The 26,699-nt window shown below is 45.6% G+C and overlaps 1 protein-coding gene across 3 annotated transcripts in view; it reads left to right on the top strand.

Moving 5' to 3' along the window:
* Positions 1 to 26,699, top strand: part of MELK (maternal embryonic leucine zipper kinase) — a 711,420-nt gene that overhangs the window by 105,988 nt on the left and 578,733 nt on the right. For all 3 annotated transcript variants that reach the window (XM_069630471.1, XM_069630473.1, XM_069630472.1), the window contains exon 4: positions 14,132 to 14,248. In XM_069630471.1, coding sequence (XP_069486572.1) covers positions 14,132 to 14,248 — 117 coding nt within the window. The remainder of the gene's footprint in view (positions 1 to 14,131; positions 14,249 to 26,699) is intronic.

The following is a 26,699-nucleotide window of genomic DNA, read 5'->3' on the forward strand; positions in this document are numbered from 1 at the left end:
TACCCCTGGGCATACACTGCGAACAATTAGAGGAGCGATTCCTCGACCGAATGGTCCTTTTCAGCCTTTACATTGATTATGTTGACATGCTGCAAGTATGTAGTGGATATAGGTATTTGATAGTGGTGGTGTGTCCCATCTCCAGGTGGATCGAAGCAGGTCCTTGTACACACCCATATGCCACTTGGGCAGTGAAGTCTTTCCAAGATGGGGAGTGTGTGAAGTGCTTTGATCCGATAATGGGCCACATTTTGTTAACCATCCTATTTGTTCAAATACTTAATTATTTGTCTGCTCATCATCTGCAAGCAAAATGGATATGTGAGAGACTCAACGGCCTCCTAAAGAAGAGCCGCCAAGTTGAAATTGACATTGAAAAAGAGATGGCTGTATTGCCTGACCTTAGCTTTGTATGCCCTTCGGAATCCGTATGGTTCGGACATCACCTCACACCCCACAAACTATTGACAGGAAGACAAATGAGAATGCCTTTGACTCCTCCATGAGGAGCAGAAGTGATGCGCAGAGTTCTGCAACTATTTTAGGAAATGAATTAAATGAGTACTTGACATGTATGACCGCTAGTATCTGTCATTTCAGATCAACTCAAGCACCAGGGGGGGGGGTCGGTCTCCGAACACAGATGAAGACCATTCAGCAGCCCGAGTTTCAAAACTTTTATGAACACCCAAGTTGTTCATTGTTGATACTGTGCTGATTCGGAACTTCACCAGGAAGTGGTGTGAACCTAGATTTGTTGGCCCGTTTGTGGAAGACATTGGTCCCTCTGCAGTAAAAGTCCAAGGTAGAGCATGGCTCCACCTCAGTGATATTAAATTCTACATTAGAGAGGCTGACGTACCCGTAACGTTCGGAAGCAAGACCAAAAGAAGAATTTTAGCCTGTGCAGACTCTATTGATGAAGCACAATAAACCAGTGGATTGATTTTATGAAAAAAGGTGCAGATTTCCACTTAGACTGTGCGCTCAAGGACACTATTTATAGATATTCTAGAAGGAGTGTAAACTAATTTCTTGAGCCACAGAGTTCTTTGAAAATAAACTTTAGAAAGTTGTTGACATATTGTGAATATGTTTAAGCAGAAGCACATAATAAGAAATTGGAAGCGTGAGCAATATGCCGATTCTATTCGGACAATGCAATTGTTTGGTTGAACCTGTGGTTTTGACAAACTACTATGCCCATGGGATCCTACTTGTTGCTTTCATATTTATTCTTGAAGCTTATCCTGCTCTTGTTATGCGTAGTGTCAAGAAAACCTACTTTTCTGCATTATCCTAAAAATGGCACTGCGATAATGAGGCTGCTTACAGTGATAATTGAACAGATTCTACAGTTACCTGATAGACCTAAATTGCCTGATTAGAAAAGTTTTTTCCTTGCTTAAAATAAGTACACAGGCATAATGAGGAATGATTTCAGAGAATGAGTGCACTCAAATACCATAGTGGCACATATGGTGTGAAATAATATTCTGGTGTATAATATATGCATGTCTATCTCTGTTTTCCTGGTGCACACTTTTTACTTTATTGGGACAGGAACAGTGGAAGCTCACATTCTCCCTACTCTAGGCACCCGTGCAGATTTGCCCATTGTCAATGCGTCCAGGTCTCGAGTGCTCTCTGCTCTGAGCAGAGCTGCTTTTTGTTTCCATGGGCTGCAACCATTATGTTGGGAAGACCTAAGAGAAATGCAGAAGACAACGATAATGGGATTAACACATATTTAGACAGTACAGCGCATTTGCGTAACATGTGGTATCGGCACATGAAAAAGGTGGGTGAAAGAACACCTAAGGAGGGTTGCTATGTTTGCTCTCTCGTACCTTATGCCATGAGTGATGCCCAAACTTTAATTCCCAAACTTTAATTCCCAGAGTACCACCAGAGTATGATGCTCGATGTCTTGTTCATCTTGCTGCATGCATGACCCGAAGACAGTTCCAAGGACACTGGGACACACTGCGATGGAGATCTAAAGGATTTGTCTCATTCCAAGATGATTATATTAAGACTACACAGATGGAAAATGAGCCTGCATGGAAGAACAAGATGCTCACATACCCTAGGGCAGGACAGGATGAGGAAGTCCTCAGAAATGAAGAGAATGGATTGTCTGGATAAAGATGAACTGGCTTGGATGCTGGGAGAGAACGCAGATGTTAGTCTATGGATAAGTAAGGACCAAAAAAGGATAGGAAGAATGATTGATGTCCTGTGCAGCTCATCTCTTAAGGAAAGAATACATACAAGAAGTACAAAAGGTGAATGATGAAGTTTAAAGTCATGGGCCGAACCTGCAAAGCTGCTGACATGGGTAGAAACTTAATCGGGACCAATGTTTGTAATCCCACTGACGAATGTGACATTGTTTCCTGGGAAAAGACATGTGGGAGATAATATAGGTTGCAAGACTGTAGTTCATTTTTCCAGTTTGGGAGCAGGAACAGCAGTGCTGATGGATCGATATTGGGCTTGTGGGCCCAGAGCCTACATGAAGTTGCCCAAGGATTTGGGAAGAATGTGTTCCTTAGTGCTTATCCATGCTCCAGCATTAGTGATTCCAAAGAGTGATCTGAATATTGGTGAATTTCTGAAAGGAGGGAACTCCTGCAGACAATCAACACTACTATAAAGGGATTCGATGCAATCAAGGAGGAATTGAGGGCCATAAGACTGATGACCCTCCAGAGCAGAGATGTCCTTGACATGATCACAGCAATGGATGGAGGTGTTTGTGCCAAAATTGGGCCATCATGTTGCACATTCATACCTTCTCATGATGAGTGGGACCTTGAGGGAGGCCATAATGTTGCAGACTAACTTGCATAACAAAATAGAAGCCGAGACAGAAGAGATTGCAGATGGCTGGTTGCCGTCCATTTTCCTCACGGGTTCCACAATGGATAGCGAATATCTTCAAGCTCTTGGAAGCTATACTCGTGATGGTGATGTTTTGGATTCTGCGTAATCGGGATAATGATTACACAATGTAAGAAGACTGCAAAGAAAGCTGTAGGAATGAAGATCATAATAGATGTCGAGTCAGGATTCGGACCCAAAAAGTTGACCGATGAAGAAATCTGAGACCAAATAAAGGCCAGTATCTTGGCACCAGAGGGAACCAAGTTCCTGTGTCCAAGTAACCACAAGAAGTATGTGGGATGATGGTTTTACTGCAGCCCGAGTGGGCAATGTAGGCACATGACCAGAGTGTTGCTGAACATGTAAAATCAGCAGGATCTCTGAAAGGAGTTAGGAAAATGTGGAATCCAAAGAAGCACTTTTTCAAGAAAGCATGCTGAGATGTTGAAACAGGTGAAGGAGTGGTTAATGAATCTACCAGAGGGGGGGGGAAGACGGAGGGTGTAGAAGAGCAGCTGAAAGCCTCTACCGGAAGTTCTGCCCCTATAGTGCCTCTATGCTGGAAACTTGAAATTGCGACATGTGCAATGCCAGTAATGGTACCTATACCACGAAAAGTCTTTGAGATGAGCTATTCACTAAGAAAGCCCTATGTGAAGTATCCCCAAAAGATTGACTGTCTCCTGAGAAGTGCCTGAAGTGTGAAAATGAGAATCGCATGTCACAAAAGATGAGTGACGCACTGACAAAGATGACCAGAGAAGAGAATGCATAGGTGATAAAGAATCTGATGGCATAGTCGAAGTATTCATGAGGCTGGCTATACGTAGCATATAGACTGAAGGTGATGCTGCCAAACCTAGTGTTCTGGACATTCGATGATGCAATTTAGTAAGCTTGTCTACATGGAAGAAGACTGATTGAGAGCTATGTGTCTCGCAGCAAAGAACAGGCTCCAATTTGAAGCAAGACCAAAGAGATTGTCTGGCTTGGTGTCAGACTTGAAGCAGCTAAGAACTAGTTATTGGCTGTGAAGAACAGTATAACGTGAGAAGCTAAGGCATCCCTTGTTAAGTTGCAAAGAGAGAACACCATGAGTGCCAACTTTCTTCATTAAAGACTATTAAATGTTAGAGTACAAGCAAATTCACTGTCCTCATGTGAGCCGAGGATGAAAATGGACAAGGAGCATGGTGCACCAGGTTGAAGATAGCGAGTGCCTGAACTCCCTTAGATTCCCAGAGACGAGAAGCTACTGCAAGGCCGAGTTTAAAGACCATGTGAATGGTAGATGGCATGAGTGATGAGATGTTGGGCTAATTGGATTGGGGAGATGCGGTTCAGTTCACCCAGAAGCACCTGGGGTACCAGCTTATGTGCTGCTAGAGCATCGAATGTTCCAGAAGGGTACAAGCGTGCCAACCAATTGTAGAAGGCTATATAACGAGGAGCCTTATAGTTGGAGAGCCAATGAAGTGTTGTTTCTAATCACTGTTGAGAATGACTTTCACTATGACTTGCTCTAAGGGAGGGCATGAGTGCCCATCTGACTGTAGAGTTCCAATCGCGATCCTATCCCATATAGAAAGTATACTTGGACGCCCCCTTTGAGCCAACCACATTCTCCCGTAGGTTTTCTCAGTGCCACGTAGTATGACGCCATGAATGACACATTTTTAGTAAATTGATTTTTATCATTTTTATTTTTTACAAGAAGTGTTGAGATTATGCTATGCAACGTCTGTCCGTTGTACTCCCGGTCTTAGACCATTGATATTAAAATGTTTATTTGCCAACTTCCTGAGTCGGTCTTGTTCTTTAGTTTGAGAAGTTGTTCTCCGTTCCATCCATAGTACGGCATGTTAACTTGAGTAAAAGGGCCTCTAGGGTTCAAGGGACTTCTATGCAGACCTTTCCTGGTGTACTGCCCTTAGTCATCCCTTAGTAATCCATATTACTACAAGGACAAGCCTGCTTTTTCAGCATGCCCTTTTGATCCCACGATTTTCTTCGTTTAATGGATGTTGTGGAGTAGACTGGTGGCAGCTGTAATTTAGTTTTGGTAGCCCACTGCACTTACATTGTAGCCCCCACCACTTACATTGTAGCCCCCACCACCCCATTCCTTTTTCTGCAAGCATTGCAAGACCTGGCTAAAATGAATTTTTTGCCGACATGCAAAGGCACAAGATTGACTTTTACTATTTTTAGAATGTAAGTCCTCGAGACATCTCATTCTGCTGGCAAAATATCTGTGCTGCGTGGAGTGGTTGGTGGGCTCGCTTGGGTCTGCTGCTCAGTGAGTGTTATTAATGAGAGACTAGTGCATTAATCCACGGATTGGAAGTGACCTGAAGACTGCTGTGAAGATGAGTTGCAGCTGTGGATTCTGGTTTGGCCATGCCACCTGGGACCTGAATTCTTTGTCCTGTGGGTCCTGCTTTGCTGAGGGGATTCCAACCAGGGTTCTTTCCTTGCTTCTTGGTATTGTTCTAGCTGGCCTTTTTTTCTTTTTGGTTCGATTTTAACATCCTTAACGCACAAGTTATGTTATTTTGCATTTATATAACGCCTTATATACCATTGGTATGGTCTGAAGGCGCTGGTAGGTTGAACGCCCTTGGGAACCGAAATTTAGATCAGTAGAGGGAGTCAAAAAGGTGCGTGTGAGCACTGGGTATGTGTGCAGCTCGTGCAGTATTTGTGTAATAACTGCTTCTTAGCGGTAGGTGTGGTGGTTGAGAGATCAGGAGTATGTGTTCGTTCTGGCAGGATTTATCCAGACTGGATGTGGCCGTGTTAGGCCTGAGGAGAACGCCTGGCTGGGGGGTGTGTAACCAGCAGTGTTTACGTAGAATGATGTGGAGTGAGTGGCGAATGTTGGTATGAGTACAGTTATACTGAATGGTGTCATATATCTCTGTGTTCTAGTTGAGTGGTGATGTAAAAGAGAGTAAGCGTGGTGGTGTGATATGATGGGTTATATGCTCTTTCAAACGTTCTCTGCATTCCAAACCATACTATACACGTTAGGCAATTCTATGCGCTGTAGTCGGTTCTATGCACTCCTATCTACTCCATGCACCCCAGTCTGCTCTATACACTCGGTCCGCTCCATGCACTCATGCATTCCATCCCGCCCGCCCGCTCCAGTCTGCCCTGCATACTCTTGTCTGCCCCACGCATGGACTCTTGTCTGCCCCACGCTCTACGCATTCAGCAGTTCTATGTGTACTCATCTATTCTACATACTCATCAGTACTGGATTCAATCTGTGTTCGTTCTACGTACTCGTCCGCTTTACGCAACACGTCTGTTCACTCTGGGCACTCGTTCGCTCCAGGCACTCGTTCGCTTTATGCCCTTTCACGTACTCTGCATTCACCTGTTTTGCAGACTCGTCCCCTGGCTAAATTAGGGTGACCTCCTGTGTTTGTGTTTTTTTTTTTTTTTTCTTTTTTTTTTTTTTTGTTGTTTTAGTTGGAAATGAATGGCATGCTTCTGTTCCACCTCGGGCGATCATGAGTAATATTTGCTCTCCTCCAGCTGTTGCTACTGCCTTGACAGTACTAGCTGGCTGTACCCTCCTGACCCCTACCTGTGCTGGACTGGGAGTCTTGCTAGGTTCAGCAGAGCCCCTGTTTCCGTCATTGCTGATGCAGAGATCTTTGCCTTGTGGGTTGTCTCTCCATTTGTCCTCTTTGTTTGGCCTTCCTTGTCTGGGACCAAATGGACCGCTGGAATTTGCCCTATTGATTTCTGCAGGAGAAACCTTTGGAACTTTTAGTGACCTACACAGCGATGTACCTGAGATGTAAAATTTACCTGCTCCCACTTATGTTCTGGAATGGCTAGAACAAACAAATTTTATGTTGTACCAGTGCTCTACTTTTGCTGCAGTTACCAATGTCCCATGGGAACTTTGTGTTACATCAACTACTTTTTCTAACTTCTTGTGGTGTGAAATTGGATGTATTCAGTCCCACAGGTGTTTCTAAATTTTACTGGCCTTCTGGCCCTATTTAATCTGTCGCATCCCTTTTCCTACCTCTAGAAACCATAGCGACCCATTGCCTCCATTAGTTTTTCCTGTCAAATGGTCTTTCATGGAGTGAAGTGAAGTCTCCTTACTGTTTTATTTTTTTATCTTTAAATGATTTGTAATACGTTTGCTATTGATTTTAATTAACCGTACTGCAATACTAAATATAGATGTATCGTTTTTTGGTATATTGTGTGGTACACTTTATTATATTTGGGAGTAATTGTTCTTTGGTACAAGCCCATTCTGTCTTGAGAGAAGGTCTAGACTACTCTGTTGCCCATTAAGTGTTTTGGTCTAACTTGGTGCATACACTGTCCACCCACTGATTGTAAGCTCTTTTGACACCTGCCCAGACGTACTAAACTCCCATACATATAAAACCTATGCAAGAGTAGATTGTGGGCGGGTGGTCCCCAAGTCTCTGTTACCCTGTCTCAATAGAGCAAGTCTGTTTGTATACAATATATGTATCTGTCCATGCCCAGGTGGAATTCCTCATTGCTTTTACAAGAGGTGCACAGACCAGGAGTCTTGAAGTTATGCCCCTTAATTTTACAAGGTAAGACTGGTAGGGCGAAATGGACTGATGGGGAAAATCAAAGATTTCCTTGAGCACAATCGGTTGGAAGGAATACTCTGGAATGTCTTATGGCAGTGCTCAGGTGGAAGACTAATAGATGTGGAAACATCTTAATTTTCCTAGGTCAAGCAAAAATTCTGAGAAGGCAGGCAGAATTTGCTCCACTTGGTTGTCGCAGAATTTCTAGCAGTAAGGCGATAAAGCCTGTAAAGTGGGCTGACGTACAAATCTGATTCTATGGGCTTGTGCAATGTGAAGTGTGTGCTCCAGAAAAAATGCATGTGTAAGTGCACAAAAACAAAGATGAAGCCACCAGGTATGGCCTCGCTCTGTCTGATTTTTCTCTGGCTCTTCCAGGTCTGTCAAACTGGCACACATGAAATAAAACATGTTTATCAGCCAATCCCCAAAGGGAAATCATGATCCTGATGTGCCACTGCAGTGACTTTGATCCAGCCCAGAGAACTGGGGAAAGAAGTATAAAAGAAGGCAGAGCAACAGTAGGTGTTTGCAGGAATGGACCTGCATATGGAGTTGGAAATGAAGAGTTTAGTGCCCCTGGAGAAAGGGACGGCAAAGGAAGTGTACCTGGAGGAGAAGGAAAGAAACTGTTGGGCTGGGTATTTTAGACTGGTAGAGTGATGGCCAGAAGTAAAGACAAACCCACCCGATGCATTGTCTAGGAGGAATGGAAGGAATAATGAGAAAGTGGTGGAATGCAGTTGCTGGTTCGATGGCGGGCTAGAGGCCAGGTCTAGCGACTGGACCACAGGCATGAGTTTTCTTGGTACGAAGGAAAGCTTGACTAGGTTCAACAGTGGTCGGTTAAGGACCATGAGACAGGAATGGCTGAGCCACAAATCTCCAAGGGCTATATACAATGAAGTGACTCTTTGCCAGAGACTGATGGAAACCATGGAAGGACCTAGGCAGACTATTTGAAGTAGAGATATTGCTCTTATGCAATAGAAATCTGATTTTGGATGCCTACTTGACATGTGTGTTCCCTCTAGTAAACCTACCGCTGAGAGATGACTGTGGGAACCTTTTAACTCGAGCTGGGACATGCTAATTGTCCTGGGTGAGACCTGGAAGAGACTGAGGTTTTCTTGGTCATCCTTACCAGGTTTGTTATACATCAAATGGGGGGTGGAGGGGGAGAGGTTGAGTTAGCAATGTTGCATACACCAGTGCTAGTTTATTTGTTTTATTCTGCCCCCCCAGCTGAGGTTGTCTTTAATCGTCCACCCAGTGTAAATATACTAACCTAATAAACAACACTTTCAGAGTAATTTCACCTTTGTCAGTGGTGTTTCCAAATTACTTTAACTAAGTGGAGGGGGGAGTGGGGAGGAGGGTAGATCCTATCTTCAGGATGTACTCTCCACGGGTCCAGTTTAGGGTGATTGGCCAAAAACCTCTATGAAGTGGTGGCGGCACATGAAGACTAGCCTATCTGTTTTCAGAGGCCATTTGTCCTTTACCAAAACATCACACACACACTTTTAGATTTCTTGGATAAGCAGACATTGCGTCTGAACTTGCTACCTTTCGCAATCCATTCCCCTGCTTCTGATTTCCTGCTAATCCTAGCTTCTCTATAGCAAATGGGCGTAGGACATTAACTTGTACAAGGCGTTGGTGAAAGGGCATCAGTCTCACGAAGGATCCACATTTATTGCAAGCAGCCATTCAATCTGGAGAAAGGAAGACCAGTTTATATTCTGAATAGCATCAATGAGTCATTACTCTGGGTATGGGGTGGTGTCAAAAAGCAGCCTATGTTTCTTAAGAGAAGGCTTTTATAGGGAGTTGAGGGGAAGTTGACAAATGGTATTTGTAAGAATGTGCATGATTCACTGAATTGCCAATGTGGTTGGTCATTTGTGACATTATTGGGGGGAAACGATTGTGCATGGGGATTTTAATCTTGCCAGAACTGTGTCCTCTAGCAAGGGTGTTGTATAAATCGGGATGTGAGGTAATTTATAGGCTTTCGGTGGGGGTCTCCAGATGCTGTCCCTGAAACTGACACAACACTGTCGGGAAGCGTGATGTGCAGTGCACCCAAGTTTGGGGGCCTAGGCCAAGAGACTGCAACCGAATGGGCGTGGAGCGCTATAAGGGGTCGGGGCAGGTGGAGATGGGGTGCTGTGGGAACCCCTAAAATGGACCAGAGGAGGGAGAGACAGTTTAAGATCAAACCTGCAGTAGTACTGGGGAGGCAGGATTCGGATGGCTTTTGTTTTAATGTTTGCATAAGGCAAGGTTGGTCTTATGCTTGCGACTTTCAGGCATACATCTTGGTCAGGTTGTTATGCACACCCGCTCACCTAAATATAATGGACTCTGCGCCATCCCCAGACTGCATGATGAGCTTGTGGTTGGAGGGGACCATGGGGCATTAACTGTGGGTATGTCTGAATTTCAAACAATTCTGCACTGTATATGCCACATTACCAAGGGGACCCCAGAGCTGGTTATACTTGCTTCTTATGAGGTGATGCTTTTCAGGCTCCTGGTTTGGCAGCTTTACCCCTACATCAGCTTGGTGGTTTCTTTATGTTTACACCCACAAAACGAACACACACTTCCCCATTCTGGAGACGATCAGAGGCCCCAATCATCTTATGGTGGTAGAAAGCTTGGGCTATGTTACATAGAGAGCCTACCACAATGTGGGGTTGATTTGGTCCTCTTTTCTGGATTATGCATGCAAGAATGTAAGTGTCCTACCCGCCAAGTTTCCTCAAATTGGGGCTCCTTTCGGATTTAAAAAGTACTTTCTTATGGAGGCTGTTTGGCGATTGTCCCTCATGGGAGTTCAAACAGTTTTCCTGTCTGGTGTTGTCAGCCCTGCAGATATGGGTTGGATCGGCCACTTTTACTCCCTAAAAATAAGCAAATGCCCCTAACAAAAAATGATAACCGACACTTGGCGCTTCTTTCCCCAGCTCTATGAATGTTTGAACCAGTAGTGCACACAATACCACGAGATGAAACTACTATTAATGCCTGATCGCAAGAAGTAAGCGTGTATCTTTTTAATGTGCATCAATAACTAGGCACAAATACATTATTACAAACAATTTCTATTTTCCAGTTAAAGCATATTGGTTCCCGCTTATAAAAATGCTCAAATTGGGAATTTGAATTTATTGTTTAAAGTTACCTATAACTGTGCAGCCAGTGATGGTGTAGCAAAGTGGTCCGGCGAAAGTAAATGGCCCACTCGAAAGTCTGTGCAAAATGTTTGTCTTGTTTTAAAGCGGCCGAGTGAACGAACTTTGAAATACGCAATGAAGATTAACCCTGCAGAAGGGGGAAGTTAAAAAGGTGAATGCTTTAAGAGAAGGATTTCTTTGAACTTGCTTGTGGTATGGAACTACCGGTCCGATAGCACAGCAAATCGAGAGCTCACTTTGACATCTGTGCAGAGCCTGATGACGCAGGTTTGAATCCCGGCAGGGTCAAACTCAGCCTTTCATCCTTCCAAGGTCGTTAAATTATCACCACACACTGTGGGTAATGATAAGCAGCGCTCAGATACCTGAGGGTTCGTAGCGCTATATAAATGCTAAATTATTAATAAGACCAAGAGACACTGGGGCAAATAACATAAGGGAGAGCTGAAGTCAAGTCAAAGTGGTCCTGCGGAGGTCTATGGTAAAAGCCTTGCACATTAGAAAGTCTTTGACATCAGTGAAGGGTCCGAGCCCGACTGAGGAAGAACTTGAAATAAGTTGGGGGAATGGAACCCCCTAAAGAATGTGAATGAAGCTTGAGGGGAACCCGTGCAAGTGCTGCGTTTGCGAGGTCCGAGCCTGACTGAGGCCTGCTAACTGCAAGAACTTTTGGTGAACTGGAAATAAGTGACTTTAACATGGAAGGCCAAGCGGGCCTCGACCCACGTTTTTGAACTGTCTTTGTTTTGCTTATCTGAGCCAGAGTGTATCGTCCTTTCTACTTGTGCCGCCTTACTCCGTGCTGTAAAATGTGGGGAGGAGAGCTGACTCTGCCACCTTGATACTGTGTCATAACACTGACTTTCCTTTGCATTTACATTCCCCTGTTACACACTTTTTTGTAAAAGATAGGGCAGGCATTAGGTTTGGTCAGTATGCCATTTTCATTTGACATAGACAGACTAGGACTATTTTCTTTATTATTTGATGGTAGACTACTCCTATCATGGCTATCGGGCAAAATGGGAGTTTTTCCAAGTCCCTAGAATTTAATAAAGGTTTTGAAACTTTTAGCTCTTGTGTCCGTGTCATAGCGATACCATGCCTCCCTTACACTGCTTTAATTGAAGGGAGCCTTCCCAGGAATCTGTTTGCTTCTTTCTTTGTGGTATCTGAAAGCTTTCCTTAATAAAAAGATGGAGTGCAACCTTTTTTGATTTGTTGGCTTATGAAAACCAAACGATTAACTTCAACCTCCCTGTCCTCTGCTAGGTGACGATTAGAAATACAAAATCGTCTAACTAAACCCAGCTGCTCTAGGATCCAGATATTGTGGCTCCAAGATCTTTGCCCCTTGTATTGAAAAATGTTACCAGTGGATGGTTGCATGGTTGATATTTTATTTCTATCGCTCTCTAACACAAGTGTTTCAGAGCGCGACAAGGCAAGGGAGGGGAACAGAGGAGAACAAAACGGCGATCTTACTAGGCCCAGTGACATTGAGAATGCGCAAGTGCATGGGAGAGGGGGAGGCGAAAAGTGCATGAAAGGGAGGGGAGAGGTGGAAAGTGCAAAGCAGAGGAGAAAAGGATAAATAACAATAAATAATAAAGGCAACAAACAGTGGTAATGCAGCCAGCAATTTGCAAGTGCTAGGTTTAAGGCAGCAGACAGGGTAGGTCCGATAAGTGCAGGAAGAAAAAAAGGGGGGGTGTATGGGCACAGATACAGACTCCAATGCAAAGGGTGGCCCGGAGGCAGTGCGTGAGGGTGACAGGATGAGCAGGTACCTGGGCCCAAAAGACAGAGGGTGGCCAGGTGCACGGTGCCAAGAGAACAGATCAGCAGAGGAGAGGGGGAGCGAAGGCAGAAGAAAAGAGGAAGGTCTTGAGGTGCTTCCAGAGATGGTTCTCAAGTTTTAGAGTGGCAGGGAGGCTGTTCCAGAGGGAGGCCCCAGCTGAAGACAGATCTACCCCCAGCTCGTTTCTTAGAAAAACGACTGACCCTGATTGAGTTGAAGGTAGAGGAGCCAAGAGCTCGAGAGGGGAGGTATTTGCGGAGGGATAGCTGAAGGTATTTTGGACCCAGGCCCCAGAAAGCCTTGTGAACAATACAGAGGGTTTTGAATTTAATCACTGCATCCACTGGGACCCAGTGAAGAGATTTCAGAGCTAGAGAGATACGATCCGAGGGCTTGAGGCCAAGGACAAGTCTCTGTTCTGGATAAGTTGCAGAGGGCAGAGAGTAGAGGCAGGAAGATTTAGAAAGAGGCTGTTACAATAGTCCAAGCTAGAGAGAACCAGAGCTTGAGATACCATGAGCTTCTGGGGGAAGGAGAGGAAAGGCAGAGTACCTCTGAGGAGGTGCAGTCGGAAATTAGACTTTTTAGAGACCTCAGATGTAGGCGGAGAAGGGAAGGGTGGAGTCAAAGATGACCCCGAGGTTCTTAGCCTCGCAGGTGGGGGTAGGAGGAGGGCTAAGGGAGGCCAGCCAGAGAGTGAGGGGAAAGGATGGTGAAGGTGTGCCGATGAGGAGGATGTCCGTCTTGCTGGCATTCAGACAAAGATCATTGGCGGCACACCAATCTTGAATGGCAGTTAGGCAATCAGAGATGAGAGAGGAGAGGAGGTGGCAGAGGGCAGCCTGAAAATGAGTTGAGTGTCAGCGTAGCACTGGAAATTTGAGCAGAAAATGGCAATGCAGTGGGTGGGAGTTGCCAGGTATTGGTTGAAATGCCAGGGCGAGAGGTTAGACCCCTTGGGAACACCACAGGTAGAGAGGAAGATGGATGAAAGGAAGGACCCAAGTTGGACCTGGGAGGGTCGATCTGAGAGGAAAGAGGTCAGCCAGGCCAGAGCCTGATCAGTGATACCCAAGTTTTCACGGAGACGGTTGAGCAGGATGGTATGGTTGACGGTGTCCGGACATTTCGTCGAAAGATATATATTTTTTTTAGTTTAGGGGGAAAAAAGGGTTTTTTTAGGAAAAAAGGGGGTTGGGGGAGGAAGGGGGGGGGCCCAAAAGAAAAATTAAAATAAAAAAAATTCGACCATTTGTCTTTCGACCAAATGTCCTGTCGACCATTTTTTTTTCGACGAAATGCCTGGTAACCATGGTTGACCGTGTCGAAGGCAGAAGAGAGATCGAGAAGGATGAGGACAGAGGGAATGGGTTTAGAAATCTTGTGGCAAGAACAAACTGTGGAAAAGAAGTATGTTTTGAAAACCTTCTGTTTTCATGATGTAGTTGCATACTGTGGGAGAGTCAATCGTATTTTGTTCTGCCATAGAGTATTGATTTTCTAAAGATCAAGCCATGATGCAAATGGGTAATTAATTTGAGTAGATGTAATCGATGCAATGTTTTCTTCAGAAAGTAACTTTTGATCTGTGTAAATCGCTACTAATCATTGCTCCTTTTCTTCTTGTACAGGAAGACTTACCTCGTGTAAAAACTGAGATTCAAGCAATGAAGAACCTGAGTCAGCAGCATGTCTGCAGGTTATATCATGTGATCGAGACCTCAAAGAAGATCTTCATGATTTTAGAGGTTGTCATTCTCTGCATTTTGATTTTTAGATGTACTTTACGTGACCATTGTTTGAGCACCACTGCGTTGAATTACTTAACTATTTTTCTAAATGTGGGTGCGCAAGCAAAAGATTTCATTGCAGCGCAGGGAGGTCTGGGTGAAACCCTAAACCTAATGAACACAGTTGCATCACCTCCTCGGGCCACTTGGGTACGGGTACAGTCCATGTGGCTCACTAATGCTACTTTTTTTGCAGCTTTCACAACCATCCTGTTATTTTTGGAATTCATTTATTTGATATCCTAAGCTTTGTAACCTGCTGTAGTGTCTGAAAGCACTAAGAAATGCATCTTCAGTATTCGTGAAATACAACACAGCAACAAAAATGAAATTCCTCGGTTGCCAAAAAGGCCCCATACTTTTTTTCCTGTAGTTAAGAGACCACCACCTCCCCCTCCCCCCCTCCTGTATGTTTGTTTATTTGCATTTGTATGGTGCACTTGCAGCCCGGAGGCATCGAGGTGCTGTTACAGGAATTTGTAAGAAGTTTTGATTCAAGTGTTAATGGGCAACCAGCGGTCTTAGTTACAGATACAGACTCAATGAAGTAAAAGTATGATCAGTGTTACAAGCAACGGAAGATAGCAGTAAGGCAATTATGCAAGGTGTTCATAGATATTTTGCTTTCATACAAAGAGCTTGCTTTTAATGGCTTTGCGGAATGCTTGGTGGGACTCGATCATTCTTAGATGAGTAGGGAGTGCGTTCCAATGGATGGCGGCCAGTGTAGGAAAACTGGAATCCACCCCGCACGGGCTTTTGCCGTGAGAATCCTATTGGAGTAGCCCACCCTCAAGGGACTTGTGGCTGTGTGCTTGGTGATTCTCTGGGCGAGGTACAGGGATGCGAGCTCATGGAGGCATTTGTGAGTGAGGGTAAGTGTTTTGAAGACGATTCTCTCTATGACCGGGAGCCAGTGGACTTGCCTTCTTACCTCAGAGGTGGTCTTTTCTTGAAGTACCAGTGGCCGCCCTGAGGGCGTTGTTTTGAACAAACTGGAGTTTGGCCAGATTTTTGTGAGAAGTTCCTACGAGGAGGGCATTGCAGTAATCCTGCCTTGAACCAATTATCGCCCTGGCAATGGTAAGGCAGTTCTGGCGAGATATGAAGGGTCTGGCTGCGTTAAGCACTTTTGAGTAGTAGGCTGATGAGGAGATGGCATTTACCTGTCTATCCATGGTCAGATCTGAATCCAAGTAGACTCCAAGTGTTTTTGGCATTGTTCGAGACCTTGATGGGAATATTATCAATGGTAAAGGATATGTACTGCTTGTCGAGGTTGCCAAGAGTGGTGGGAGACCCTATAATCGGAAGCTGTTTTTTCACTGTTAAGGCAGAGCCAATTGTCTGCCATCCAGGATTGGATAGTGGAGTAAATGGTGGTGTGTTCATTCTGCATCATAGTCCCCCGTAAGTGGGATAAGCACCTGCGTGTCATCCGCGTAGTTGGAATGCGATATGCACATGGAGTCAAGGATGCTGAACGGCGGCCTCGTGAAAAGGTTGTAAAGCGTGGGTGTGATACAGGAGCCCTGTGGAACACCACATTTGATGTGGTTAGGGGTGGCACAGGAATCGGAGAAGACTTTCATAACCCTCTTGGATGAAGGTGATAGTCACGTGCTTTAGGGCAGAAATTCGCCTCAGTTGCTAGGTGGCGGCACTGAATGTTGTGATCAACCAGGTTGAAGGCTGCGGATAGATCCAGGAGCAGAAGGAGCGCATGTTTTCCTGTGTCTGAGATCATCCATTTGGTTCTTTAAATCTAGGAGAGCTGTCTCGGTGCCGTTACATGGGCGGAAGCCAAATTGCTGCAGGCCGAGGGGACGGTTCTCTTCCAGAAATTCTTGGTCTTGCAGGTAGGCTGCTTTGTCCAGGATTTTGAGTAAAAATGGGACGGTGGTAATGGGTCTATAGTTCCCTGGGACCGTTGGGTCGAGGGACGGTTTCTTCAGGAGTGGGCGCACCCATGCTTCCTTAAGTCCAGTTGGAACGTGGTCAGACTGGAAGGAGGTGTTAATGAATGCAGTTGGGAAGGGTGCTAGGATATGTGCCAAATCTTTGAGTTGGGCAGGACAGGTGTCTCCTTTGCAATTAGGTTTGATAGATTTGAGCAGGGTGATGACTTCTACCTCTGTCATATCTTTAAAGTCAAAAGGAGTGGAGGAATTGGTCATGGTAGGCTTGGGTGTTTCACTGTGTAGGTTGGCTATGAGGTGGCCGAGAGAGCTTTTTGATGTCCACGGATTTTGGTTTGAAGAGAGTTGAGCTTGTCTAGCATGGCAGACTGAATACTATTTCACCATTTTACGTCCTTGAGGAGAGGGGGAGGAGAGGTGGAGGGTTTTTCTAACTCCCTAAAGATGGTGAATATTTCTTTGGACCCTGATTTGGCGTTGTTGATCCTGCAATTGAAGGATACGGCTTTAGCTCGGGTGATGTTAGCTTTATAGGATACGGAGATGGCTTTAAAGGCACTTCTAGTGACTTCAGAGTGGTTAGTTTTCCGTGCAGAAAGGGCAAGCCTTTTCTGAGAGCGTTGGTCAAGCAGTTCTTTTGAGAACCATGAGTTGGAGTGTTTGGCTCTTTTAGATTTTTTTAAGGGTGAGAGAAGCAATGGTGTCAACCGCTTGGGTGACTATTTCTTTGAAGGTGTTGGCTAGGGTTTATGGGCTTTTGGAGAATGGAGCTTGCAGGTCAGGCACCCCCCTAGAAACGGTGCTAGGTTTTCAGCCATCAATTTGCTTGGCCTCCTTGTGGAGGCTGCTGGACAAGGGGTGATTTATTTTCTTATTGAGGTTGAATTGAATGTAGTGGTCGAACCATGGGATGGGAGTGTTGGCGATGATTTGGATGGAACAGTTATGCTGGCTGATCCAGTCAAGAGTGCCTCCTTTGACATGAGCCGGTTCGGAGATAGATTACGAGAAGCCCAGGGTGTAAAGGCTTTCTTGAGGGATTTGGCATGAGAATCCTTGGGGTCATTGAGCCCTAGGTTTAGGTCGCCCATGAGTATGACTTGGGACGTCTTTTTGATGTTGTCCGATAGGATGTCAGTGATATAAAGAGCAATTTACTCTAGAATAGAATGCAAGAATAATGGAGTGGTATCGGCTTGGATTCCAGGGAAATGCACTCTTAAAAAAAAAAAAAAAAAAAACTGTGTTCATTTCCCACGTCTTGCCAGTCCACTTCGAGAGAAGCAGGCTTTTAATCTGGAAGTGCTCAGTGTTGGAGCTTTCCTAAAGGTCCACCTGTGGTAGGGCTTTAGAAGATTCTTGGGAGTACAGGGCTCCAACTCTTGGGTTTGACCTGAACCACCCAAGGTTTGGTAGCTATGGTCGTGCAGCCATCCTTAGTCTAGGAGGGAGAAGGGCTGTTCATGGGTACAAAGACCTTTTAAGCAAACTGATATTCAAAGAAACATTTACTCACTGTATTTCTATAAAAAGGTGGTTAATTATATACAATAAAAAAATGTTAAGAACTCTTTTCAATTCGGGTAAGGAAAGTTTTACACATACAGTAAGATGTTTGCTGTTGCAAAACTCGATTCAATAGTAGACCTTTAGATGAGAAACGGGTAAGTATTAAGAGTAGCTTCAGGTTAGCAAATCATTAATCAAACATTTACTAAATAGCAATACTAGTAGGTTAATAACTAGGCCTGAACTTTAGTAGTCAACCCTATCTGGGGAATAATGGGGACACTGAGGAATCCGTGACATCTGGTCGGCAGAACAAAGGGATGCAGACACTGTAAAAGTTACAGGTTCACTGATGCTTTTCCGTATCATGCAAGTAATGGAATTGGATTCAAAGGGTTCAGGTGGGCTTGGTGGACCATCTGAAAGATTTCTACCACTAGGGCTAGCTCAGGAGGAGCTAACGGCAACAAACTGGCAATAAACTGCCCACGTAAGTACCCGGGGGTGAGCTAGTACCTTCTGTGAAAAAAAGCGGAGCGACAGCTCTGGTTCATGATTATGACCTTGGTGGATAAAGAATTAACGTTTGGCAGGAGCAGGTGGTCAGACTCATTCACAGGGATGCCCTGCTGATGGTCTTCGCGGCACCATTTTGAAGTCTCGACACAGGCTTTGGAGCCGTGACGATTGTCACCGGCACACTTTCTTCCTTCTCTCTGGACACTATGCGGCTGAGAGGACTTCTACGATCGGGGTGTAGTCTCTGTAGACCCAGACAGACTGCCCACAAGTTTTCAGCCGGAACCGCGATTCACGAGACTATGCACTGCAGCAGTGCCAGAGGTCATTCAAGGATTGCAGGTCCGGATGTTAGTTTGTCATAGGATGGCTCAATGAATTTGGCCCACCCGTCCAAGGGAGGAAGTCTGCCAGTCTGGATCATCTGTCGCACAGAATAAAGGGCTGGAGCTACAGCGTTCACTCAGTCAGCTTTGGCAGTCACTGGAGGGGGTTGCAGGCATTATTTCTTCTTCGGAATGGATCTTCCAGTGGTCAACTCTGCAGCAAGACCCTAGCCTTGTATACAGGAACCCAGCCAATCTGCATGCATGCTACATTCAAACATTGGGTGGTCGTTGTCCCAAGGGGACAGCCAGACATGTAGTCAGAACTGGATCCAAGCAGACAAACCGGAGGGCAAAAACCTGAGGAGTTTCGGTTGCCTCCCAGCTTTCTGTCTTCCCAGACACACTGGTGCCTTTAGGCAGGCTTGCTAGTGGGAGCCTGTCAGATGAGTGTGAGCAGAACTTCAGGTCAGCAGAAGAAGGCTCAAAGTCGTTATGAGTAGGCGTAAAAGACAGCCACCATTTTGGGTCAGTGATGCCCCCTGTGTCCCTTACTGCAGCTGCGAAAACAGCCTGAGATGTAACTTTGCAAAATTATCCACTGCTACCAGCCACTCTGACTTGTCACTATAACTAGAAAGTTACAGGACAAGAGAGAAAAGAGACCATGTATCCCCTCACCCCTCCAAATAAGGTGGGGTGAGCTGATCTTGCAAAAGAAAAGCATAGGTAGTAGTATAAAACATATCCCCCGATCTTGGCAACATCAAGGTGGCACAAGAAAAAATAGGAAAACAAGAGTGAAGCTCAAGGAGCTTCCAGCAACACTGCATAGAAGGAACTGTGTGCTGCAATAGGAACATACAGATGCCACAAAAAGATGGAGGAAGCAAACTCCATCCAAAATAACCAAAAGGGTTCTCGTACACAAAGTGAATGGGGGGGGGGGGAAAGGTTCCCACTCACTCAGTCGGACAAAAATCCAATAATCCAGCACAAAGTGCTTGGGGCTCACCAAGTGGGAGGAATTGCACACAAGATGGAAATTCTACCTGACACTCAGACTGGAGCTGGGTCTGTGTGGAGCGCCCACTATAATCCTATATTGGACCTGCAACCTTTGGGGTGCTGCTTTGCTGAGTTGCATGGTTTGTTATGCTAAGCTATGACACTTGTTTCATTATGTGGCTATGCTATCTTTGCCATGCTCTTGAGCTGCTATGTTTTTCGAAGTTTGGTGTGCTACACTGTTATGCTACTCCATGTAGTGTTTAAGCTGGAGGGACATTTTGTGCAATGTTTGTCAGGATCGTGTTTTCCCTTTTACACCTTCCTTTTTCTTTTAGGGGAGGGCCCTCCTGCCTCCTCCACCGTTGCCCACATCCTCCCTCACTGTCTAATCCTAACCCTGCTCCACCCATGTCGATGCTTCTTTTCCAAATGCAGTCTCGCAAACCAATTTTTAATTTGAGTTTTGATGGTAATTTTGTCCCCCGAGCCCCCTTTTTCCCGCTTATTGTAATGTATTTGTTCACACTCCTTTCTATAATTTGGGAAATGATACCGCTATTTGCTACACCTGTTTGGGTCCTGCTCGTATGTTAATTGGATTTCTGCAGTGCTACAATCTCCTTAAAGTAACTAGTTATTGAGAGAATGAAGTTTCTTAGACTGTCAAAACATGAATAGATGGAAGGATAGTATTCCAAAGCAGCAGCAATTGTCTAGAGAATTTGTCTGCCCTACTTTTGGTACTTAAAGCAGGTAAAAATTCGGAGGTGGCGGAAGCTGATCAAAACTCTCTAGCTGGGTTTTACAGGACAAGTCGATTTCTAAAATGCAGACTTGTGGTTGTAATGGACCTTGAGAACCAACCAGTGATTTTGAATGTTAGTGACTAGCCACTGTGAATTGGTGACATGCCTTAAAGTCCTGATCTTTTGTCTGTGTGGCCAAGCTGCAGTTCTAATCATTCTGCCAGTAGATTTTAGGAAGCCTAAGACTGCATTGCAATGACCTAGCTGACTGGAAATGGAATCATTTGCAATTTGGACCCAATGTGTTACATCAACTAAATCGAGAATTGTATAATGCTCCTTTTGATAAACTAAGCAAGTTCGGGAGACCATCCTGAGCTGGGCATCCAGTGAAAGGACTGAATCAATGTAGACACTGAAGTTCCAAAACTTGGCCACAGGAGGACAATGGGCCTCATTACAAGGTTGGCGGTAGCTTTGCCAGTAAAACCGGCAGGCTGCTGCCTAACTTGCACATTTTTCCGAAGCCCAGGTATGGGCAATTACTGGGGTATTACGACCCCCGCGGACCTGGTAATTGCCCATTCCTGGGCGCCAGAATATATTCTTCCCTATTACCATTCGAGCCACATAGGGCTCAATGGGAATGGGGAAGCCAGATTGAATGGCACCATTCGTGGTACGCCTGCCACGTCGGACCTGGTGGGCTAAAGGGCATCCACGAGCAGAACTTGTAGTTTGGCAGTCCGGTAGGAATAGCGCTGGGAGCTTACCAGCGCCGTTACTACCGGACCGGCAAACTTGTAATGCGGCCCAATGACTTTGAGATGAGGGCCATTACATGTCATTCCTTTCTTCAAAACATTTTTATTGCAGCTTGCATCCAGAGAATTACTATGAAAGCGGATTAGGACTACAGAATAAAATGTGTTTGGTCAGACTGTTCAAAATACTCAAATTCCGGACTTCTAAAAGCTAGATGCTACATGTTCCTATCTATGCCCCACTTGCAAAATGTACGTATTACCCACATACAAGGTGCCGAGCAGCACTTGTTTGATACCCGTTCCCATGCCTGGAGGCTTGTCTGACATGAAGTGTTGTAATTTTGTATTTATATTTTATTAGATCTAGACCTGTATGTAGCTTTAAACTGAGGTAAAGCTACAGAATATACCCTCCCATTCAGAAATGAAGGATCTTTGCTAGCTTTTAAGCTAAAGGCGAACCGGACGATGGGGACACTGGGACCAGTGACCCTTGGGCAGCAGAACAAAGCATGGCACACACTGTCAAGGTTGTCAAATAGCAGAAGTAGCGTTTTCATAACCAGTAAGTAATGGAATTTGAATCAAAGGGACTAGTTGGGCCACCTGACTGACTTCAGCCTCTAGAATGGAATTGTAGTCGATCCCTCCGTGACTCAAGAAGGGCGAACAGCAACACAAAAACCTCTAGGTAAGAACCCAGGAGTTAGACGGTACCTTGTATGATGAAGGGCGATGTTACCCGCGGGTCCCTAAGGTAAAATGACAGCAGCTCTGGTTCGTTACCTGGCCTTGGTGGCTGGATGAAGAACTTTTGTTGGAGCAGACAGTCGGAGGGATGCCCAACAGACGATCTTTGTGGCACTTGGTTGACCAGGCTTGACACAGGCTTTAGAACAGCGACTGTTGTCACCTGGTGGGCCTTTATCATTCTCTCGGTCCTCAATTCTTCTGAGGGGACTTCTACAACCAGGATGGCTTCTCTGTTGGCCTAGACAGATGCCCACAAGTTTGCAGCCAGGACTACGCTTGATGAGATGATGCACCCACAGCAGTGCCGAGTTCCCATTCGGTTATTGCAGGCCTGGAAGGTAGCAGCACTTTGTGGGATGGCTCAAATTGTAGCTGATCCTGAGACTGGTTAGGATCTTCCCTGTCACACAGAAGAAACTGGCTGGAGCTGCAGTAGTCACTCAGTCAGCTTGGTGGTTGCTGGAGGTGGCTGCAGACTTCCTTCCTTCAGAATGTTTCTTCCAGTGGTAATCTCTGGCTGCAGCATCAGGACTTTTGCCTTTTGGGCAGGAACCCAGCCAATCGGCATGCATGCAACATTTAAATTTTGGGTTGTGGCTGTCCCAAGGGTGCTAGCCAGGCAGCCAGGCACCCAGTTGTAAATGGATTGAAGCACACATTGTAGGATAAAGACCCAAGGAGTTTCCCTTCCTCCCAGCTTCCTGCACTCCCAGACACTGGCACTTCTGGGCAGGCTTCCCAATTGGGGCCCGTTGAAGAAAGATTAGTGAGCAGGACTTCCACCACACAGGTTAGCAGAGACGGTTCAAGAAAGGGCAAGCCTTCGCGAGTTGACAAGACTGGACCAATTTCAGGTGAACAGTGGCCCATTTGTCCTTTATCGCAGCTGCGAAAGCAGCCTGCGTGGAAACAAAGTTGGTAGAAAATATCCAATGCCAATCTGACTTGACACTGTAACTAGAATATTACAGGAGAATTGTGAGAATGAATACTATGTATCACATCAAGGTGGGCTGATCTCGCATAAGAGAAAGTCTAGGTAAGATAGAGTGCCCCATCCTGGTATCAAGTTGGCACAGGAAAAAGAAAACGAAAGGGGGAAGTTCATGCAGCTGCCAGCAACACTGCACATAAGGTGCTCTGTGCTGCAATAGTAAAATACAGATGCCTCAAAAGGATGGAGGGAATCGGACTCCAAAGATAACCAAAAAGGGTTTCCAGAGTCTCACTAAGTGGGAAGAATTCACACAAGATGGACATTCTACCTAACAAAAGGAAGATGCTCTGTATCAAGTTGTTTCTACCTCATTACACCTGAATCTTAAAACTGATTAAGAAAAATGTTAAAATAAGGTACCGCAATTCCCAATTGTTTGTTCAAGTCTTAAATGGGACAGACTTATAACTAGCTCAAGTACAACATTAATCGGTATGATATAAGACCAGTTAACTTTACTAGGATTGGCAACAAGATCACTCGCACTCATTCCAATTTCTGGTAACATTGCAAAACTTGCCGAACAAAATCATTTTCTTTTTTTGCACTGCATAACCCTTAAAATTCCTCATAAAGGCAATTTTTTGATGGTTTAAGCATTTGAGAATAAAGTAATACCTCCACGTAGTAGAGATTTAAGCCCCAGTTTATACCAATTGCAGGAATTGGAATGGTTTGATACACGCAAGACACTACACCATATCAGGCCTTTAGGCTCTCCAGTACCCATTATTGCAGCACTTCTATCCCATAAGTTAATTTAGGTATCACTTTACCTACATAAACTTGAGCAGTGGAACTTAAATTCCAGCGAGCGATGTAAATAGGTGGCCACCCCTCTGGAGTGTGATGTGAAGGAAGATCCATACCTATGGCGACGTTGGAGGGTTACCATCCCCGGGTAGTTGTCTCTTCTAAACACAGACATTCGCACTGTGATTCCTAGCATAATTGGCAATGAGCCTCACTTTCTTGTTGGCGCAAACACGTATATTCCATGTCATTACTGATATTAATTCCTTCGTCCCCATAACCACTCGCATAGAAGTGTGACCGTGTCAGCGCGGTCTGGGAATGGCCGCTCTTAGAGAGACCCCCACATGGTAAAGATCAACCCAACCGGGTCACATCCCATAGGTGAACTTGCATGCATGTTCCACCTACTAACCCCCTTAAACAACCCATTGTCCACCCACCCACGTCAGAAACCTAAAACCTAGCGGCAATATCTCCCACTCACAAAAATCCCAGGAACTAAAACCTACAACACCCGCAGTGACTGCATTAACGGGGAGCCGCTGGCGGCCGACGGGCACCAATGGCTAGGGCTAATTTCTTCAAAGTATGTGGTCTCCCTATTAACTGCCAGTGTAGATGGGTTAGACAACCCCTATTAGGCATATTAAGGAGCGCATTGTGCATTATGAATCGTGGGGAATCGTGGGGCGGTGATCAGCATTGGTCAGCAGTTTCTGTGCAAACCTCTCTGCTTCGGGTGCTGTAAAAACGTTACTTTCCCCATGTGCCTCACCCTGAGCTTGGCTGGGAACATCATCGCGTATCGGATGCCTTTCCATCGGAGGATATTCTTGGCCGATGAAAGTTTCTTCTTTGCTCCTGAACTTGAGGGCTGAAATCTAGATTGTCACAGTTCTCCTTTTTCTCTGGCTGATTTAAGTAGAGCGTCCCAGTCGCGGTAGTTGATCCTTGCAACTATAGGGCGTTCAGGGGCTCCAGATATCTATATCGTCATTTTAGGCTGCAATTTTCTTTTGTTGCAAGAGGGAGACTTCTTGCTGCAAGACCAACACTTTGTCCTCTCCCTAGCTGATTCTATTCTCTGCTTTAGTCATACGTCCACATAGCTTGTCAATCTGGACTGCTGAGATGTCTACTTTACAAGTCAAAGCGTCAATATTCGTGCCCAGGGAGTCCGTACTCTTTTTGAGGGCCTGCAGTGTGAGATTAAGGGTCGTGACATCTAGCTGTGAGGGTCCGGGGTTCACTGGCTGGGCTGGTGCTACCGCCTCGATCCTGGCAATTTGGTAGTCTGGCCTGTTTCTTGGGGTTCACCAGGACTCTCCACCCCGTAGGATAACGAAACCCTCAATCAATAGCAGTATTCCTCTGGGGTTGTTAAGCCTGCCCTGCGTTTATCAGCTCGCACCCACTATGCGTCCAGTAGGGTGCTTCAGTGAAGGGAGTGCACCGGGCTACCCTACCATACACCCAGTCGATCTGGTGAGCTGGCACACTACTATAGGGCATTGTCGGCTTGGCGTTCATGTCTGCTGTCCTTGATTGTGCAGGTATGTGGAATTATAGGGTCCAGGTTCCACCACCATCCTGCTCCCTGAGGCTCTGGGTGTCCACCATGAAGGGGTTGTAATCGTCGGGGGCACCCGCTAACTTGCGCTGTAGGGATGAACTTACTGTTGAGCTAAGGTTGATAGCCCGCTCTGGGGCCTGGTCGTGTGCAGGAGGGGATCTCCACGAGCCTTTGAGATCGGGCATCCCCCGTGACCTGCTGGTCAGTCCTCAATTATAAGGTCTTAATGCGAGATCAGGAAGCACCAATGTTGGCATCGGAGCCAGGGGGTGGGGGTGGGTTTCAGGGCCGGGGGCCGCAGCTGCCCAGGTACAGGTCAGCTGGTGCTGTGCAACCATGTTAGGGAGAATTCTCATAAATGTGATAATTTCTCTTACCTTTTGAGATCCCCAGCAACTTTGCTGGATTTCTAGGACTTTAATTTTTACCTGAAAGGAATGTGAGCCTTTTTCACCACTCTCATGCATTTTGATGTGTTATACTTTTGTGTTCTTTGGATATGGAGTTTGACACCTCCCTAGGCATCATTTTTCTTGTCGCACAGCACCCTCCGTGCAGTGGCACAGGGATGTATTTATATTTGTTAAGCGCACAACAGCCCGGGGGCATCGTGGCGCTGGTTACATGTTACAGTAGAAGCAGAAATATAATTTTACACATGTTGAAGAATACATAGTTGGGTGCAGTGGGAAAAGGGGGGATAAGAGGTTAGAAGGATTAGATACTAGTTGGAGAGGGGTTTTCAGATTTCTCCGAAATGTAAGGAGGGAGGTTTCCGCTCTGAGGGAGGTAGGGAGCAAGTTCCATAACTTGGGTGCTATGTACTAGAAGCCCAGCCCCCCTCCTTTGGTTCTGTTGATGTGTGGGATACTGATTTGATTGGTGTAGCGTGTTCTGATGGGTCGGGCTGAGGTGGCTCTGGATAGCGTTTCTGATAGGCATGAGAGGGCCGTGGCGTTGATACATTTGTGCGCAGTAGTGAGGATTTTAAAGGTGATGTGGTCCTTGACTGGGAGCCAGTGGGCTGCCTGGCTGGCTTCAGAGATGTGATCTCTTCTAGGAATGCTTAGAGCTGCTCTTGGCGCATTGTTTTGAGTGACTTGGAGTTTGTTTGCGTTCTTAATAGAAGTGCCTGCTAAGAGCGTTGCAGTAGTCTAATATAGCACCTATGGTAGCTCTTGCAATTGGACTTGGTTAGGAAGGGTTTTATGGTGTTGATGAGTTTGGTGCTTACGGCCGAGGCCGCGACAATAGCATTGACTTGCTTATGTATGGATAGCGTGGCGTCAATGTGAACCCCTAATGTTTTTACGGACGATGGAACAGGAATGATGGAGTTGTCAATGTTGAAGTTGGAAAAGCTGCTGTCTAGATTGGTTAGAGTAGACTTTTGACTGAGGATGAGAATCTATCTTATCCCCATTGAGGCAGAGGCCATTCTCGGCCATACAGGCTTAGATAATGGCGTAGATTTGCTGTAGTGCTGCAGCGTCTTGGACATATGAGCCGGTTAGAGGTAAGAGTACTTGGGTA

This window comes from Ambystoma mexicanum, chromosome 6q, assembly GCF_040938575.1.
Source record: "Ambystoma mexicanum isolate Mex_15411 chromosome 6q, UKY_AmexF1_1, whole genome shotgun sequence".
Taxonomy (NCBI): Eukaryota; Metazoa; Chordata; class Amphibia; order Caudata; family Ambystomatidae; genus Ambystoma; species Ambystoma mexicanum.